Source organism: Hoplias malabaricus, chromosome 1 (assembly GCF_029633855.1).
Source record: "Hoplias malabaricus isolate fHopMal1 chromosome 1, fHopMal1.hap1, whole genome shotgun sequence".
NCBI lineage: Eukaryota > Metazoa > Chordata > Actinopteri > Characiformes > Erythrinidae > Hoplias > Hoplias malabaricus.
In genome coordinates, this window is record NC_089800.1 from 3,337,067 (window position 1) to 3,354,628 (window position 17,562).

The 17,562-nt window shown below is 43.1% G+C and overlaps 1 protein-coding gene across 1 annotated transcript; it reads right to left on the minus strand.

Moving 5' to 3' along the window:
• Positions 1 to 140: 140 nt before the first annotated feature.
• Positions 141 to 17,266, minus strand: LOC136705815 (pleckstrin homology-like domain family B member 3). Its single transcript, XM_066679596.1, has 15 exons — positions 17,056 to 17,266; positions 13,030 to 13,181; positions 12,844 to 12,948; positions 12,362 to 12,499; positions 10,622 to 10,750; positions 10,125 to 10,283; positions 9,430 to 9,540; positions 8,586 to 8,687; positions 8,005 to 8,092; positions 3,477 to 3,627; positions 3,235 to 3,322; positions 2,766 to 3,038; positions 1,896 to 2,100; positions 1,727 to 1,812; positions 141 to 1,552 (listed from the first exon to the last, which is right to left on the minus strand). Exons 1-15 carry the CDS (start codon positions 17,060 to 17,062, stop codon positions 1,418 to 1,420), a joined length of 1,929 nt encoding a protein of 642 aa, XP_066535693.1. The 5' UTR covers positions 17,063 to 17,266; the 3' UTR covers positions 141 to 1,417.
• Positions 17,267 to 17,562: the final 296 nt, after the last annotated feature.

A 17,562-nucleotide genomic window follows, 5' to 3' on the forward strand; every position in this document is an offset into this window, starting at 1 on the left:
TTGTGGTGTAAAAATATTTATTTGCATATTTTTAAACGTTACTTTATTTAATTTAGTTTAAAATAAATAAGTAGCACTTGAGAGGGTGACAGAATGTGTTAAAATTTCTATTTATTAATGACTTGTTAAGTTTACTCCAGAAGAAGCAAAGGGCACACAAATATATTAATAAGTAACACCCACAATTTTATTCAGTGTACTGTTAATAATACACAATTCAACCCAGTAATAAATAATGTATAAGAAATAATATTACACAGTCCCTGTCCCTTAGGGTGACATAGTGTTGTACATTCTCTCTTTGACCACAATGTGGCACCTGATTATAAAACAAACCTTGTAGGTTTATGCTCTGCAAAATAAGTTTGAGCATGCTGGCTAAGTGTACATCATTTTCTAAGTGGAATAAGTGAAAACATTCCCCTCTGTGCATTTTAATGCACCGTTGCTGTTTATTTATTTAATTCAACACTTTGAGTATATTAAAATTTTTCTAAACATAATGTATGGTACTTTTTCATATTTTCCAATTTGTTCAACTCAGCAAATAACCAGAAACCATGCACTTAAAATGTTTTAAAAATGCCATATTTAAGTGTGTTCTCTCTAGAGGATTTGTTCACCTATTTTACACATTAAAAAACCAAAACAAATTGTAATTTGGACGTTTTGGGTACAAAGTCCCTGGAGGTCAGAGTTCACTGTATATGTATGAGGCACCTAGTGTTATTAAAAAGATTGTCATAGAAGTCCATTCATAAAAAGCCATAAATACCATAAAACTCGTACCCATAAAACTCACCAGAACATTCCAGAGGAATGATAATGCATGTTATAATGATACATTTAGATTAATACACAATGATACACACATTGCTGTGAGCTGTTTACGACTAAATACGTCAGAGTGAGCTAATCTGGGTAAATCTAAAACCTAAAGGGCTCATATAGTGGAAAACCAATTTATTTTCTATATTATCTTCAAATAAGTAAGACTGGTGTAATATATGTTTCATGGGGGGACCTCCTGAAACTCCTGAAACTCGAAAGGTGGGAAAATCTGGTGGGGGAAACAGCAACCCAGAGGAACAGGTTAGCCTTGCCCTTAAGCAAGGGAATGCCTTGCACCTTGTGGAGGGCTAATGTGCTTCGTACACAGACTCTGGAGAGTTAATGGATGGTTCAGGAGTTCCTTTAGGTCCACAGGGATTTAAGGCTTTGGGAGAATCTCTATGAAGTCTCCAGAGACAACAACAAGGCTCTTCTGAGCAATAAGGTTGTCCTCTGTGTGTCCAGCTGTGTGTTTGCTCTCATCTGCGCTGGGTGCGTTTGCTGACTCTGATATGTTGTTGTTTTTAAGGAAATGTGATTGCTGATTGTGTCGGGTCAAAGTTGCTTCCATGGACATGGGGGCTGGTCAGTATCTGCTGTGCTCATCTGTTGCCGTGACGATGACATCCATCCATATTCGCATACTCTCAGCACTTGGAGCCACAAGGAAAAAGAGACGCTCATATGTCTTCACACAGAACGTTAAACTGGGACGAGGAGACTGTGGGGGAATGAGAGAGAGAATGAAAGAGGGGAGAACATGTTTTAACCTATTTTAAACTGGGACAAGGACAATAAATGAAAGAGAGAAAGAAAAGAGATGATGAGGCAGAGATGAGTGAGGAGAGAGAGAGAGAGAGAGGTGAGAAAAGAAGAGATATAAAGGAGAACTCACAGTGGTTGCAGTTCGGAGATGATCATAATACACCTCCTCTATTGCCTGGAAATATATCACTCCTTTCAGCTTTCTCTCATCGTGATCTACACACAGAGAAACAGTTTATTACAGGACAGTAGAAATACTCAGTGTGTACGGTGTAGTTATACGATTGCTGGGTTCTGACCGGTGTAGTAAGCGAGTCTGCGGTGGTCCAGATCAAAAAGAAACCATCGTCTCCTCCAGGTCTTCACTCTGCCACCGCGCTTGGTTAGAAAACCCTCACATCTCCGCCCAGTAACAGACACCCCAATACACGCAGCCACATTGTGCCCCAGCCGCTCCACATGGGCACGCAGGTCAAAGTTCACAGTCAGGGACAAGGGCATACCCTGAGGAAGAGGAAACACGCAACAGTATACACTTCATCAGACTTAAAAGATATAAATACTGCCGATATCAGACTAAACACGACAAACATCAGACTAAAAAGTCAAAATACTGCCTAAATCAGACTACATCAGATTAAAAACTCCAAATATCAGACTAAAATTCAAAATGACATCTATATCAGACTAAACACAAAAAAACATCAGACTAAAGAGGCCTAAATATAGCCGTTATCAGACTAAACACGACAAACATCTGACTAAAAATGTCTAAATATGGCCTAAATCAGATTAAAAACTCCAAATATCAGATTAAAATTCAAAATGACATCTATATCAGACTAAATACAAAAAAACATCAGACTAAAAAGGCCTAAATATGACCGATATCAGACTAACGACAAACATCTGACTAAAAATGTCTAAATACGGCCTAAATCAGACTAAACACGACAAACATCAGACTGAAAAAAACATCAGACTAAAGAGGTCTAAATATGGCCGATATCAGACTAAACACGACAAACATCTGACTAAAAAGGTCTAAATCAGACTAAACACTCCCAATATCAGACAAAAAATCTAAACACTGTCTATGTCATGCTAAATCAGACTAAATAATGCCCACGTCAGACTAATTGTGATTGTTTACACACACAAGGAGTTACCTGTTGGGGTCTCTGAGCTGGACTGCGTTCCTCCTCAGTGTGTGTGTCTGAGTGTGTATTCAGGACTGTGTTTGGGTGTGTGTTGTGGTCTGTGTTTGGAGGAGTCTGTGAGGTTGTGTTGGAATCTGTACTGAGGTGAGTATTTGGAGGTGAATGTGTGTTTGGAGGTGTTTGTGAATGTGAGTTTGTGTGTGTGCTGCATTGTGGGCTTGTGTCTGTGCTGGAGTGTGTGTGTGGGTTTGGCGTCTCCAGTCCCTTCTGTACCCTCTCTTCCTGAAACACAAGGCATCATTTTTCATTTTCATTATTAATATTATTAATTTTCATTGTTTTGTTGTTAGGGTGCTGTTGCAGTTTTGATTTATTGCGTTATTGTTGTGTGGCATTACTCAGTATCTCCAGTAATCTCTCTGTCTCTCAGGTCTGTAGTTGTGTTATTTTTGCGTTACTACTGAGATGGGTTACTCACTTTCTCCTTTAGTAATCTCTCTCTCTCAGCTTTAGCTTCCCTTAGTTTCCTCTCAATCTCCACCAGGTCCATCAGACACAGACTGGGGCTTTAAGAACACACACACACACACACATTGCTATATAAACTTATGAGTAGACATGTATCTATTAGCTCTGTTAAAACAAAATCTGAATATCACTGTGTACTGAAAGTACAGGCATCTTAAGGAACAAGGATCTCAGGTAAACATTCAGAATCACCTGGCGGCTCTGGAGCTGCTGCTGCTACACGGTGTCAGGAAGCCGTTAGCGTTCGTGTTCCCGTTAGCGTGTCTGTGTGTGGGGTGAGGAAGAGAAGGATGGGGAAGAAGAGCTTCGGCACCAAACTTGTCTGAACCTATCCTCACCAAACCTGAAATACACACACACATCCACACACAAGCCAGAAAATATACACCACACGCTTAGAAACAGAAAGAGTTCAATGGAACTGTAGCAGTTTTTGATGCAGTAATTTTATGGTAAACATACAACCTACTGTTGTTTTAAGTGACACAACAATGAGTTCAAGTCCCGCTCCGGGTGACTGTCTGTGAGCAGTGTGGTGTGTTCTCCCTGTGTCTGCGTGGGTTTCCTCCGGGTGACTGTCTGTGAGGAGTGTGGTGTGTTTTCTCTGTGTCTGCGTGGGTTTCCCCCAGGTGACTGTCTGTGAGCAGTGTGGTGTGTTCTCCCTGTGTCTGCGTGGGTTTCCTCCGGGTGACTGTCTGTGAGGAGTGTGGTGTGTTCTCTCTGTGTCTGCGTGAGTTTCCTCCGAGTGACTGTCTGTGAGGAGTGTGGTGTGTTCTCTCTGTGTCTGCATGGGTTTCCTCCGGGTGACTGTCTGTGAGGAGTGTGGTGTGTTCTCCCCGTGTCCGAGTGGGTTTCCTCCGGGTGACTGTCTGTGAGGAGTTTTGTGTGTTCTCCCTGTGTCTGCATGGGTTTCCTCTGGGTGACTGTCTGTGAGCAGTGTGGTGTGTTCTCCCTGTGTCTGCGTGGGTTTCATCCGGGTGACTGTCTGTGAGGAGTGTGGTGTGTTCTCTCTGTGTCTGCATGGGTTTCCTCTGGGTGACTGTCTGTGAGCAGTGTGGTGTGTTCTCCCTGTGTCTGCGTGGGTTTCATCCGGGTGACTGTCTGTGAGGAGTGTGGTGTGTTCTCTCTGTGTCTGCGTGAGTTTCCTCCGAGTGACTGTCTGTGAGGAGTGTGGTGTGTTCTCTCTGTGTCTGCATGGGTTTCCTCCGGGTGACTGTCTGTGAGGAGTGTGGTGTGTTCTCCCCGTGTCCGAGTGGATTTCCTCCGGGTGACTGTCTGTGAGGAGTTTTGTGTGTTCTCCCTGTGTCTGTGTGGGTTTCCTCCGGGTGACTGTCTGTGAGGAGTGTGGTGTGTTCTCTCTGTGTCTGCATGGGTTTCCTCTGGGTGACTGTCTGTGAGGAGTGTGGTGTGTTCTCCCTGTGTCTGCGTGGGTTTCCTCCAGGTGACTGTGAGGAGTGTGGTGTGTTCTCCCTGTGTCTGCGTGGGTTTCCTCCGTGTGACTATCTGTGAGGAGTGTGGTGTGTTCTCCTTGTGTCTATGTGGGTTTCCTCCGGTTTCCACTTGCCTTGCACACTTCATCCAACAACACACCTGAACACAACTGATCCAACAACACACCTGATCACAATTGATCCAACAACACACCTGATCACAACTGATCCAACAACACACCTGAACACAACTGATCCAACAACACACCTGAACACAACTGATCCAACAACACACCTGAACACAACTGATCCAACAACACACCTGATCACAACTGATCCAACAACACACCTGAACACAACTGATCCAACAACACACCTGAACACAACTGATCCAACAACACACCTGAACACAACTGATCCAACAACAATCCTGATCACAACTAATCCAACAACACACCTGAACACAACGGATCCAACAACACACCTGTTCACAAGTGATCCAACAACACAACTTATTAAACAACACACCTGAACACAGCTAATACAACAACACACCTGATCTCAACTAATCCAACAACACACCTGAACACAACTAATCCTACAACACACCTGATCACAAGTAATACAACAACACACCTGATCACAACTGATCCAACAACACACCTGAACACACTTGATTAAACCACACCCCTGAACACAACAGATCCAACAACACACCTGATCTCAACTGATCCAACAACACACCTGATCACAACTGATCCAACAAAACAACTTATGAAACAACAAACCTGAACACAGCTAATACAACAACACACCTGATCACAACTGATCCAACAACACACCTGATCACAACTGATCCAACAACACACCTGAACACACTTGATTAAACCACACCCCTGAACACAACAGATCCAACAACACACCTGATCACAACTGATCCAACAACACACTTGAACACAAGTGATCCAACGACACACGTGAACACAAGTGATCCAACAACACACTTGAACACACCTGATCCAACAACACACTTGAACACACCTGATCCAAGAACACACCTGATCACAAGTGATCCAACAACACAACTTATTAAACAACACACCTGACACAGCTAATACAACAACACACCTGACCACAGCTAATACAACAACACACCTGATCTCAACTGATCCAACAAAACAACTTATGAAACAACAAACCTGAACACAGCTAATACAACAACACACCTGATCACAACTGATCCAACAACACACCTGAACACAACTGATCCAACAACACACCTGAACACACTTGATTAAACCACACCCCTGAACACAACAGATCCAACAACACACCTGATCACAACTGATCCAACAACACAACTTATTAAACAACACACCTGAACACAGCTAATACAACAACACACCTGAAAACAACTGATCCAACAACACACCTGAACACAACTGATCCAACAACACACCCGAACACAACTGATCCAACAACACACCTGAACACAGCTAATACAACAACACACCTGATCTCAGCTGATCCAACAACACACCTGAACACAACTAATCCAACAACACACCTGATCACAACTGATCCAACAACACAACTTATTAAACAACACAGCTAATACAACAACACACCTGATCACAAATGATCCAACAACACACCTGAACACATTTGATTACACCACACTCCTGAACACAACTGATCCAACAACACACCTGAACACACTTGATTAAACCACACCCCTGAACACAACTGATCCAACAACACACCTGATCACAAGTGATCCAACAACACACCTGAACACAACTGATCCAACAACACACCTGAACACAACTGATCCAACAACACACCTGAACACATTTGATTACACCACACTCCTGAACACAACTGATCCAACAACACACCTGAACACACTTGATTAAACCACACCCCTGAACACAACAGATCCAACAACACACCTGATCACAACTGATCCAACAACACAACTTATTAAACAACACACCTGAACACAGCTAATACAACAACACACCTGAAAACAACTGATCCAACAACACACCTGAACACAACTGATCCAACAACACACCTGAACACAACTGATCCAACAACACACCTGAACACACCTGATCCAACAACACACCTGATCACAACTGATCCAACACACCTGATCACAACTGATCCAACAACACACCTGATCACAACTGATCCAATGACACACCTGATCACAAATGATGCAACGACACACCTGAACACAACTGATCCAACAACACACTTGAACACAACTGATCCAACAACACACCTGATCACAAGTGATCCAACAACACAACTTATTAAATAACACACCTGAACACAGCTAATACAACAACACACCTGATCTCAGCTGATCCAACAACACACCTGAACACAACTAATCCAACAACACACCTGATCACAACTGATCCAACAACACAACTTATTAAACAACACAGCTAATACAACAACACACCTGATCACAAATGATCCAACAACACACCTGAACACATTTGATTACACCACACTCCTGAACACACTTGATTAAACCACACCCCTGAACACAACTGATCCAACAACACACCTGATCACAACTGATCCAACAACACAACTTATTAAACAACACACCTGAACACAGCTAATACAACAACACACCTGAACACACTTGATTAAACCACACCCCTGAACACAACTGATCCAACAACACACCTGATCACAAGTGATCCAACAACACACCTGAACACAACTGATCCAACAACACACCTGAACACATTTGATTACACCACACTCCTGAACACAACTGATCCAACAACACACCTGAACACACTTGATTAAACCACACCCCTGAACACAACTGATCCAACAACATATCTGATCACAACTGATCCAACAACACACCTGAACACAACTGATCCAACAACACACCTGAACACAACGGATCCAACAACACACCTGATCACACCTGATTCAACCACACACCTGAACAGACCTGCTCTAGAAACCACTCCTTGGAAAGAGGAAAGTGGTGTTGAGAAATGAGAGCGCTTGTCATTAATTACAGGATCTGCCGGCAACTTCTGTAGGAACCATTTTGGAGTCTCTCAAGAGTGCCCCCATAGTGCTTGACCACCACAGAAGAAATTACTAAGTGGATCACATCTGCTTCCTGTTGCTGTTCTGGGAAACATTCAAATTCTAGTCTGTGGTCATAGCAATATTTTACAGATGTAGCAGAGAGAGTTCATGTTTAAAAATGCAAGATCATTCCATAAACTCTTAAAGAATTTTACCTTGAGCTGAGAGCGGTCTGTCTCTGTCTGCAGTTTTACGGTGGGAACTGCGTCTGCGCTGCAAACCTGGCAACTCCTTCAGTGGGTCCTTAATCAGATAAAAAAGAGACATGACACAGCAAGAAATTCCAGGAGTATGAATGGACCTTTACCAGCACATGTTAAAGGGGAACTCCACTGGTATTTTTACATTTTCTCCATGATCCTAAGTTAGAAGTGTTATCACAGTGATGGAGAGTGTTCTGGATCTAGAGAAACTTATGGAGTCAGAATAGCAGCACAGTGGATGTGAATGGAACCAGACATCCTCCTTAAAAAGCTCCTCACGGAAAGACACACAGCTGATGTCTGGCCATAGTTTGGAGAAGGTGGTGATGTTCCCTGATGTGCAGGTTGCTGTGAGATAAAGAAAGGGGTGGAGGTCACTGCTGAGAGTGGAGAGGAGATAAAATGCTGGGTTTATGCTGGAGACATGAAGATGTCTGGTTCCATTCAGCACCAGTTCCACTTCACACCAGAACACTCTCCATCTCTGTGTCTTCTTCTCACCCTTAGGTCTCGTTTAAGACGCCATGCTGTACCTGCGATGCTTTGTGAGAGGTCGCTGGGGACAGTGATGTCATGCTGGAGGCGGAGCCTGTGATTCTAGACCAATCCGAGTGAGGTTTGTTCTCTTTTAAAATCTAACAAGACAGACACAGTCAGGAGTTAGTAAAGAGGTAAATACAGTAGAAAACAAAAACAGTAAACAAAGGAAGGAGCTGGATAAACGAGAGATAAATGAACTCTGAAAGCCGAGGAGAGAAATCCCCAGCGATCAAGACACTTCTACTTTCAATTGAAACTGAAACACAGCGAAAACAGCTCTGTTCCAGAGAGAACAGATTGTAAAAGAAGAGAAAAACAGGTTTCAACGTACCACACAATCCCCGGAGAAAAACAAACCAAACAGAAGTGTAGAAGTGTGCTGGGAATTATACCGGGTTCAATTCTCTCTCTCTCTCTCTTCGTGTTCCTTTCACACACAGCTTATCTCTCTTCCTAAACTGCTTATAATTTCTTCTGTGTTCTTTTTCTCTTTCCTTCTCCCTCCTTCTTCCCTCTGGTACACTCCCTATATCTCTCTCTCCCTCTCCTTATCTTTCCTACTCTCTCTCTCTCTCTCTGACTCAGACACACATGAGCAGTTCAGTCAGAGGGTTTAACCCTTAAGTGTCCTATACTCTCTCTCTCTCTCTCTCTAAATTAACTTCATGCTACTCACACATACTAACATATTAGTGGCTGTGTCACTCCTGGGCACCCTGCCCATCCTCCTCCACAAACCACACACACACACACACACACACTATGTGTGTGTTTTTTCCTCTCTTCCTCTTTACAGATGCAGGGGAATTCATTATCATATGTTTCTGTGTTGTGTACCCGTTGTGTTTTGTGGATTAACTCCCTCTTCTCCTGACGGAGGGAGTTCATCTCTCTCTCTTTCTCTTTCTCCATCTCTCTCAGCTCCTGCTCCAGAGCCTGGACACGCTCCTACACACATTCACACACACACAAGGACACACACACATGAATAACATGGAGAACCAACCCTCTAACAAAACAAACCCCAGACATCAAATAGAAGCCCAGTGGTTTGACCATGGGTGTGTCTATCGCATAAGCCCCGCCCCCTCCACACTGTGCTCTGATAGGACAGGCTAGGAGTGCAAGTAAATGTGGGCAAACGTAGACGTCAAAGTTAGGTCAGGTAAATGAGGGAAGGTAAAGGTATGGAGAGGAGCTGTCAAATGATGAAAGGTCACAGAGCAGCTGAATCAATACACCCACTCTCTCTCTCTTTCTCTCTCTCTGCCTCTTTCTGTTTGTGGATGTCATTAAATCTGTCATCTGCATCACCACATGGATATTTGAGTTGTGAATGAGGGAATGCATGGGTTAAACTTCTGGCATTTAGACACCTAAACACACACTGTTTAAAATGATTTAAATATTGAATACAGCACAATAGAGGATTTACACAGGAACCTGTTTAACCAGAAACACAAAGAGGAATCACTCACTCACACACACACACACACACACACACACTCTCTCTCTCTCTCTCTCTCTCTCACCTGAGTAGTGTGCACAGCATGTTCCTCTCTGTTTATTTCTCTCTCAGTTTGGTCTGTTTCTCTGAGATTGTTTTCCTCTTCGAGGCTGCTCTCCAGCTCCAGGATCCGAAACTCCCAGTCCTCAAACACACGCACAGCACTGTCCAGAGTCTCTTTTTCCTGGACGCACACACACACACACACAAACACTTTGGCTTGTCAGTATTACAGCAACAGTTCAATGAAAATTCAGAGCCCCAGTTTCCCCTGTTACATCAAACATAGTCATATCAGCAATATTTTATTTTAATTTTCCAGTCCACCCCTAACACTTAAGGTGGAATAGAAAAATAATGACACGGTTCATGTAACATTTTGAAGCGTTTTTCGGTCTGCGCTAGAGCACTATTACTATTGTTTGGCCAAAAAGAAATAAAACATAAAATATAAAACACAAAAGCAACATTTTACTTTTTTTGGTTGCTGTTAGTCTCAGTGTTTGTTTGTTTGTTGTTTACCTGCTGTAGTTTTGTATTTAGCTCTTCTTTCTGATTCTCTGGGACAAAGCAGAGCCTTTTCTCTTTTTCTGCCCAGGACTTCTTCATCTCCTCAACCCTCACCCTCTCTTTCTCAAGCTGAACACGCTCCTACACACACACACACACACACACACACACAGATCAGTGTTCCAATCCAATTTGATTGTGACTGTGAATTTGGTTCAGATTATGACTCTTTTTGTGATTCAGGCTCAAAGAGTGATTCTTATTCTGACTGTGAGTCTGATTCAGATAATGACTCTTTCTATGATTCAGGCACAAAGAGTGATTCTTATTCTGACTGTGAGTCTGATTCAGATTATGACTCTTTTTGTGATTCATGCTCAAAGAGTGATTCTTACTCTGACAGTGAGTCTGATTCAGATTATGACTCTTTTTGAGATTCAGGCTCAAAGAGTGATTCTTACTCTGACTGTGAGTCTGGTACAGATTATGACTCTTTTTGTGATTCAGGCTCAAAGAGTGATTCTTATTCTAGCTGTAATTCTGATTCAGATTATGACTCTTTTTGTGATTCAGGCCCAAAGAGTGATTCTTATTCTGACTGCGAGTCTGATTCAGATTATGACTCTTTTTGTGATTCAGGCTCAAAGAGTGATTCTTACTCTGACTGTGAGTTTGGTTCGGATTATGACTCTTTTTGTGATTCAGGCTCAAAGAGTGATTCTTATTCTAGCTGTAATTCTGATTCAGATTATGACTCTTTTTGTGATTCAGGCCCAAAGAGTGATTCTTATTCTGACTGCGAGTCTGATTCAGATTATGACTCTTTTTGTGATTCAGGCTCAAAGAGTGATTCTTATTCTGACTGAGTCTGATTCAGATAATGACTCTTTGTATTTCAGGCTCAAAGAGTGATTCTTATTCTAGCTGTAATTCTGATTCAGATTATGAATCTTTTTGTGATTCAGGCCCAAAGAGTGATTCTTATTCTGACTGCGAGTCTGATTCAGATTATGACTCTTTTTGTGATTCAGGCTCAAAGAGTGATTCTTACTCTGACTGTGAGTTTGGTTCGGATTATGACTCTTTTTGTGATTCAGGCTCAAAGAGTGATTCTTATTCTAGCTGTAATTCTGATTCAGATTATGACTCTTTTTGTGATTCAGGCCCAAAGAGTGATTCTTATTCTGACTGTGAGTCTGATTCAGACTATGACTCTTTTTGTAATTCAGGCACAAAGAGTGATTCTTATTCTGACTGTGAGTCTGGTTCAGATTATGACTCTTTTTGTGATTCAGGCCCAAAGAGTGATTCTTATTCTGACAGTGAGTCTGATTCAGATCATGACTCTTTTTGTAATTCAGGCACAAAGAGTGATTCTTATTCTGACTGTGAGTCTGATTCAGATCATGACTCTTTTTGTAATTCAGGCACAAAGAGTGATTCTTATTCTGACTGTGAGTCTGATTCAGATTATGACTTTTTTTGTGATTCAGGCTCAAAGAGTGATTCTTATTCTGACTGTGAGTCTGGTTCAGATTATGACTCTTTTTGTGATTCAGGCTCAAAGAGTGATTCTTACTCTGACTGTGAGTTTGGTTCAGATTTTGACTATGATTCATATTCTAGCTGTAATTCTGATTCTGATTCATATTATGATTGTTTCTGGGATTCAGACTGTGTCTGGGACTGGGTTGTGTTTCTAAAACATATTTTTCTAACTGTGAATCTGAGTCTGTGTAGTTCCCTGCAGACCTGCTGAATGTTGTCCAGTGTTTGCATGTGTTTCCGTCTGCTCATCTCTCTCAGCTCCTGCAGATGTGCTTTGTGTTTACGCAAAAGCTCCTGCTCCGCCTGCAGCTCTCCTCTCAACAGAGCAATCTCCAACTGCAGCTACACACACACAAACACACACATTTTAATGTAACACACATTAGTGAGGTCAGGTGCTGATGCTGGATGATTAGTTCAGGATCACCAACACCACTCCAACTCGTCCCAAACGTACTGGATGGAGCTCCATCACTCCAGAGAACACAGGGTTTTATACTACTCTAGCCCACACTTGGCATAGAGGGGTGTCTACACAATTTTGGACACATTTGTTAGCCACAATGGCTGAGACATCACAATAATGGGCGGAGCCTCACCAGGGCCTTTGGGAAACATTGGTATAATAATAACATTGTACAAATGAGGCTCTAATGTAAAATGGTTTCTCGTGTAGCTCCTCCCACCTCTATTTTTAGCTCCTCCCTTTGCTGGTCGAGCTCTGTGATACGCTGCTGCAGTGCTGTGGGTGTGATCAAGGCCCTGCTGGAGTCTGTCCATCTGACATGGGACTGAGGAAGAGGAGGAGAAGATCTTCAGCTCTCTCTCTCTCTCACTGACAGATAAAATGACAAAGTAAAGGTCTCACTCACCCACTCGCTCTCAGTGCTGCTGCCCTCAGTGTCTGACTCGGCCCCAGAGGAGGCGGGGCTTGCTTGACCTCCAGTCAATCGGGTATGCCAGGGGGGCATTCTGCCAGGCTCCCATGGGCTTTTCTGGGTGTCCATCTGACATCGGGGTGAGTCTGGTTAGAGGGGACAGTGCATATTAGCTCACAATATTAGCACACAGACTGCTTGTGTTTTTCCACTGTCAACTCTACTCTGCTTTTCTACTGCAACACCAGGTGAATCAGGTCCTGGTTCTGGAAGCGGGTTCTTGTTTAGTGGCTGTTCTCTCGTGGTTCAGAGCGAGTCGAGTAGGGACTAAACCGTGGCGTGTAAACCTTGCAGAGCGCTGATCGTCCAGAGAGAGTCGTCACTCTACGCCACACAACGCAGACGACCAGCACCAACTCTCCATCTGTAAAATCTCGATCACGTTTGTTTTTATCCGACTCACGAAAGCAGCTCGTAAAGTTACGCCGCGGTCTTTTGAAGAGGTTCAAATGCTCCTTGGATCGGTGACTGGTGAAAGAATCCAGCTAGCTCAGACCACTGGTCCAGTTTTAGACTAGTCTCAGCTGTCCAGTGTGTATAGTGTTAGTGTAGTTAATGTGGACAGAACAGGGTTATTACAGTTAGCTGCACTGACCTCATATCCCCAGTGTTAACCAGGGAAGTGTATCTGTGCAGTACATTGGTTTAACGCAGGGTAGATGTGTGCAGTAACTCGGAGGGTTAATGTGAGTCAGGCGAGAGAGTGGTCAGCTTCCGCTATGTGTGTGTGCGCGTGTGTGTGAGGACAGTGGAAATGGGGAGCCCCTTGAGCCGATCTGAGAGAGAAAGAGTGAGAGAGCTTTGTTTAAACTGAGAGAAAGTGAGTGAAGAGGATTTCTATTCTCCTCTGATCACAGGGAACTGCTCATTAAAGACTTTCTACTCACTCGCCCCACCACTTCAACAGGGCCCCCACCCCCTTAACCCCCTTAACCCCCACCACACACACAACGTGTAGTACAGGAATACCCCTGTGTGGGAACCAGCCGTCCCTCATTGTCCCTCTCTCTCTCTCTCTCCCCCACTCTGGCCGTATTAGGAGATTACAGGCTGCAGGACTGAGGATAAATATAAAACCCAGGGAGAGAGAGAGAGAGAAGGGGGAGCAAGAAAGGGATAGAAGGGGAAAGTTAGAAATAGAAATAGAAAGAGAAAAAGACGCAAAAAGAGAGAGGAACACATACGAAACCAACAGGAAAGTGAAACATTGAGGGACACAGAGACGTACAGAGAGAGAAAGAGAGAGAGAGAAGGGAAATTTAACACCATGCTCTAACATTCAACAACCAGCTTCACCCTTCATCCCTCTCTCTCTCCCTCTCTCTCTCTCTGTGTCTTTGAGTCTCTCTATCTTTCACTTTCTTGCTTGATTCTGTATGAGTCCCACCCCCTCTTTCTATTTCTAACTTCCCCTTTCAATCCATTTGACTGATAATAAGACAAATCTAAACCGAATATTTGACTAATTATATTTACTCTGTTAAAGGGGAAGTTTCCCTTCGAAAAATTCCCCCCATAATTCAGTGTGTGAATGTAGAGGAACCTGGGGACACTGATTTCTTTCCAGAGGTGGTGAATGGAACCAGGCGTCTATAGATGGGTGGTGGTCACTGCTGATGGTGGGGTGACCGCCTCCCGACTCAATAACTTCCTGTCCCTCAAAGCGTCCTGCCCGTCTCTCCTTCTCCCCCTACACTTCCTCCTTCTCTCCACTATGGTCCCCCACCGTCTACTGTCCTCACTTTCTCTCTCTCTGTCTGTCTGTCTGTCTGTCTCTCTCTCTCTCTCTCTCTCTCTCTCCTAATGGCGGCGTTTTACATACCTCACACCTCTAGATAGACAGAGAGAGAGAGGGAGAGTGAGAGAGAGAGTGAGAGATCTAAAAGTGTGTGAGAACACATGACACCCATTGCAAGTCCAGTGTGTGTGCTGCAGGATATAGATAAACCCATAGATATATAAATGTTTGTCTAGGTGTGGGTGTGTGGGTGTGTTTATGCATATGTGCTTGTGTGTATCTGTGTTTGTTAATGAATGTGTTTTTATGTGTGTTTATATGTATACATGCGTGCCAGTTTATGTATGTGTGCGGTTCTGTGTGTGTGTGTGTGTGTCTGTGTGTGTGTGTTGGTGCACATCGGTCAGCACAACTCTCCTTCTGCACAAAGCTCCTTTCTGAACATAAACACAGAGGAGAGTGAAAATCAATACTGTACTAACACTGTAATTACACTCTGCTGAAAAACATTCAAACACAGCTATGATCATGTAAAGAAACCCTGTGTGGAAGAGTGGTGTGGCTTTATATATATATATATATATATATATATGTGTGTGTGTGTGTGTGTGTGTAAAATGAGTTTCTGCTAAATGCGGTGGGATAGTGATGAGCTAAGCTAGCAAAGCTAAAAGCTTTGATGCTACTTTTCTGAAGCAAAATCTACTGAAGCAGCAATATATCACCCCCTTGTGGACAATCATCAGCCTGCTAAACATGAGTTTCATTTAAGGGTTGATGCGCTTTTGCTACTATTTAGAAAACAAGTAGGCCTTCACTGGCTAACACAGTGCTAATGCGGTTACTGCTAACTACCCCTAAGAGCCATGAGCGTGGTGCTGGGGGGCGGTGGGAGTGTCATTTTGCACAATACAATTTATATCTGATGTAGTGTAATACTATTAATTAATTGATTAATTGTTATAATGAAGTATACACATGAAAAATCTACCACAGTTTCTGACACAATAATCAGTTTGATTCTGTTCTGGCTCAACATTTAGAACAGAGGTAAACAGCTCCAGAAATGTGTATCTGTTCCAAAGATCATGTTCTTGTGAAGTGAGGCTTGTTTTTCTCAGGAAGCTCAATATAAACAGCAGACAGTTCCACTGAGCACGCTCAGACCAAACCGGTCCAGCCCAACCTGACTCAGGTTTAACACATAATTACAGAGCTGCGACACATTCCAGAATCTACAGTCATGAACGCTAACCTGCACCTGGAGCCGTCACACAGGCTCACACACAGGGGGCGCTATGCGAAATTTACTTACAAGTCAAGTCAAATCTATTTGTAATTTGCTTTTCGAAACATGATGGAGTTACAAAGCAGCAGTTAATATAACATATTTTATTTCAATTAGATTAAATGTGGAATTGAATACATTCTAGTGACAGATTCTGAGGGCAGTGCAGCTTCTTTCTGCAGCGCCCCCCGGTGGTGGTTCCATCAGTGAACGAAATATAGTTTCAGATGTTGTCAATTAACTTGTCACATCAAATGGATATCTCCTGTAACACTGTTATCAGACTGACTGGCACACGGTTGTCTGATTGTGAATACGCTGTGACTATGTTGAGCTGGTAGTGAGCAATGAGGGCGGAAAAGCGAGGGTCGCTTCTGCTTTTGTAAAAGATAAACACTTCCATCAAATACATATTCCACTGATCAGTGAAACCCACATGAGTGTGTGTATTCACATTTATAGCAGCAGGTGTGCACAACAGGTTTTACTCACGTTGTGGGGACTTGTCTTTCATGTAGATAGTATGGCTGGGATAAGGTAAGGGATAATGTTTAAGGTTAGGGTTGGGATGAGTACAAGGTGGGGGTTAGGGTTAAAGTAAGCTTTAGGTTTAAGTTTATAGCTAGGGTAAGGTTTAGGGTTAAACTTGGGTAAGTTCTAGATTTAAGGTTAATGTCAGTCTTCACAAATTGAATGAAAGTCAATACAATGTCCCCACAAAGCATGAAAACAGAGTTGTGTGTGTGTGTGTGTCCGTGAAGGTGTTCTGCTTTTGTTTTCTGGCAGGAAATTACCTTCACAACTTAACACACCTCCAACATCTCTTCTATTAAACCTGCTCTTACACTGAACACAAATAAATAAAGCACAGATAAATTTAAACAAAGCACAGATAACATTAAATAAAGCACAGACTGAAGTAAATGACTCTTACCGATCATAACCTGCTCAGAAAATCCGGATCTGATTCTCAGTGCAGTTACAAGAATAAATCCTGTGTTGTTTCTGGTCCTGGGGGCGTCTCTTCTCTCAGGAGTCTGTGTGAGTGCGTGAGCGTTAACCTCGTGCGCTCTCGGTGTGTGTGAGAGTGAAACAGGTCTAGCTGCCTCTCACTTCTCGCTCAGGTTCAGTTCTGTCGCCATTAAACTCACTCTCAGCGCAGTGACTGAGAACGAGCGGAGAAACCCCCTTCGTTCCACACCTGTAGTAGGGCACAGCCCCGCCCACTGCGTTAGGAGAGTTCGGCCGGCTCTGATTGGTTGTTGTGGGATTAAGCCACTGACCAATCATAGCCAAATATAGGAGGCGGCATTCTGTCTGCCAATCCCAGCGCAGGAGATTTAAGAGGGGTGGATAATAGCCAATCACAGATGAGGGGGCGGGGCCAATGTAACGGCATTTGAGTTTGAAGGATTTAGAGAGATGAGAAAAAAGACGAAAT

Bases quoted from the DNA above. Each gene is read 5' to 3' on its own strand.
- LOC136705815 (XM_066679596.1), bottom strand. The intron at 9,541-10,124 runs GTGAGAGAGAGA...GAATGTGTGTAG, and splicing joins ATGCTGTGCACACTACTCAG to GAGCGTGTCCAGGCTCTGGA. The intron at 3,628-8,004 runs GTAAAATTCTTT...TGTGTATTTCAG, and splicing joins CAGACCGCTCTCAGCTCAAG to GTTTGGTGAGGATAGGTTCA.